Source organism: Hipposideros armiger, unplaced genomic scaffold (assembly GCF_001890085.2).
Source record: "Hipposideros armiger isolate ML-2016 unplaced genomic scaffold, ASM189008v1 scaffold_69, whole genome shotgun sequence".
Lineage (NCBI taxonomy): Eukaryota > Metazoa > Chordata > Mammalia > Chiroptera > Hipposideridae > Hipposideros > Hipposideros armiger.
In genome coordinates this window covers 2,253,482-2,256,015 of record NW_017731419.1, presented here as the reverse complement: position 1 = coordinate 2,256,015, position 2,534 = coordinate 2,253,482, and the positions used below count along the sequence as shown (strand labels likewise).

The 2,534-nt window shown below is 47.3% G+C and overlaps 1 protein-coding gene across 1 annotated transcript in view; it reads left to right on the top strand.

Annotated features, from left to right (window-relative positions):
• The first annotated feature begins 389 nt into the window (after window positions 1–389).
• The window catches only part of TCL1A (TCL1 family AKT coactivator A), a 10,326-nt gene continuing 8,181 nt past the window's right edge, over window positions 390–2,534 (top strand). The window contains exon 1 of the mRNA XM_019642455.1: window positions 390–506. Within this exon, the coding sequence (XP_019498000.1) occupies window positions 390–506 (117 nt within the window). The remainder of the gene's footprint in view (window positions 507–2,534) is intronic.

Sequence of the window (2,534 nt, the reverse complement as noted above, 5' to 3'; positions counted from 1 at the left end):
GGACAGAAGAAACAGCCAAGGCTACAGACCAGGGTCCCTCCCATCAGTGGAGCGTTCGGGACGGAGGGCAAGGCTGGCTGGCCTTGAAAGACTCCCGGGTCTGTGCTCCCAGACACTGCCAGGATCCCGGGCACGAGTCCGGCCCTGGCGCAGGCGCAGCTCCGGATCCTGCGGGCGGCTCCACCACGCCCTGTGCCGGGCGCATCCTGCCCTGCGCGGCCGCCTTAGCCCGCCCTGCGCCCCGCCTGCCCTGCTGCCCAGTCTCCTCCCGCCCTGCCGCCTGGGGGCGCCCGCGCCCTCCTGCTATAAAGCGTGCAGGCCCAGCGACTCATCATCAGCAAGCGAGAGGCTCTCCGACTGCGCCTGCTGCTTAGCCCGCGCGAGGCGGCATGGGCGAGCTCCCGTTCAGTGTTCCAGCGGCCTTGCATCCGGACCACCTGTGGATCTGGCGCAAGTCCGTGTATGTGGACGAGAACCAGCGCACATGGCTGCCCATATCCATCAAGGTACAGCCGCTTTGGGGCCCGGCCGGGCAGGGCAGCATGGGTGTCACCCTCCCTGGCCAGCCCCAGGGTGCCAAAGACGCCCCAGGTTGTGCACGGCTTCCAGGAGCCCCTCAGGTGCGGCGGCAAGGAGGCCCGGGAGGCCTGATCTGCTCGGGGCGACCGGCGGGGCTCACAGATGAAACCAGTTTGAGCTGAGCTCTAAGGAGGAGTAAGTAGCTCTCCAGGCCAGGAAGGAGTGTGGGGAAAAGTCAGGTTGGACAAAGAATGGGGCCCCAGTGTCTCTGGAGTGTGTGAGAATGTGATCCTGAGTAAAATAGGGATGTTGTGGGTGTCAGGGTCGTAATCCGTAAAGTGGGAATAATATCTCTCTACAATGATTCACACGCGTGTCCGATTATCAGTCTCCTTATGTGCGCCCAGAAATCTGTATTTTAAAAGAACCCTCAACAGATACGATCACCAAGTTTGGGAACCACCGCCCTAGAGTTTGGGGTGAACAAACTTCGCAGACTTACATTATACAAATAATCGAGTAGTAGAAAAGCCAGTATTGAATAAATGTTGACTTTGTTTTATGCATGATGACTTAAGATGGAACTTAACGTTAACTTTTTAAAAAGAAATATATCTTTCTTCAAGTACTTTCCATCATAGCATTAGGTGAAAAATGCCGAAACTCTTTCCATATGTAAACCTAAGTAAGAAAGTATAAAAGCAAAGTTAAAATCTATAATATTAGAACTGTATGTAATAGCAAACAGCAAAAAGTTATTGAGTAGTGACTGTGTCCCCGTTTTACATGTGAGGAAACAGGCATACAAAATGTAAATTTGTCCAAAGTAGGACTGCTGCTTAGATAATGGGGTTGGGAGTCCANCTACCCCACCAAATATTTCAAATCCCTATTTTTTTAAGGGTGGTTTTACATAGTAACAGACAAATGGGACAGAATAGAGCCCAGAGACACATCCATCTCTACATGGGAACTTGTATTCAGTAGTGGTGGTGTCAGAAATATTATGTGGAAAGGTAAATTATGTACTAGTGTTTGAGAGATTGGCTAAATATTTAGAAAAATTAAGACACAACTAGATTCTGAATTAGGATATAAAATATACATATTAGTATATACAATAGTATACTGTATTTATATACCCCATATAAAAAAAAGAGTCCCACACCATGTTAATTGACTAGAATTCCATTTAAAATGGCCTTAAAACTCAAAAGCTAGGTCAAGAGATATTACGTAAATGGTTCAGAGGACATTTTCAGTGGGAAAGCTAAAAGCAATACAAAGTCAATATATTTATCTCAGTTTATATATGTTAGAAGCATGAACTTACAAGCCAATTTCCTAGGAGGAATAAAGACATATATGAAATCTTTTTCTCGGGGATAATGAATGAGATCAAATTAAAGAAGAACTGAGGTTAGAACAGGAAGAGCCAAGCTGATCTGGAGTACCGGTAATGCTGTGGGTATAATCCCCAAAGGGTGGAATAATCCCAGGTTTGCAAAACGCTTCTGATACAATTGTAGGTAAACGTTAACTTGCGTCTGGGCAATAGGACCCACATTTCCAGCTCCAAGTGTCCGTCGCAAGTTTACTACATGCTGCTGACTCTACCAGCTAGTCAGGGTCCACCCTTTGGTGCATTTTGAGTAGAGGGTATGGGTGCGTTGGCTTTTGCATTTGTGCGTTGTGTGTGTACTGGGTTAGTATCAGGTCTTGGGGCTCAGAGGTGGCTCATAGACCCTCAGCCTCACCTCGAGCTTGTTGGAAATGTGGTAACTCAACCCCACCCTCCGAATTAGAATCTGCATTTTAACAAGATCTCCACACACACCTTAAAGTTTGAAAAGTGCTTAAAACTTAAAACTCTGTTCAGTATAAAGCGAGCGATAGTAGCCATCCATGAGTAAAACCAAGACTTTCCACCTTTCTCACCATCTCTGATGCATTCGGAAGAATCCCAGCTAATCTTCCAGTCTTTGGTTTTGTCCATTCAGCTACTTAACATATCC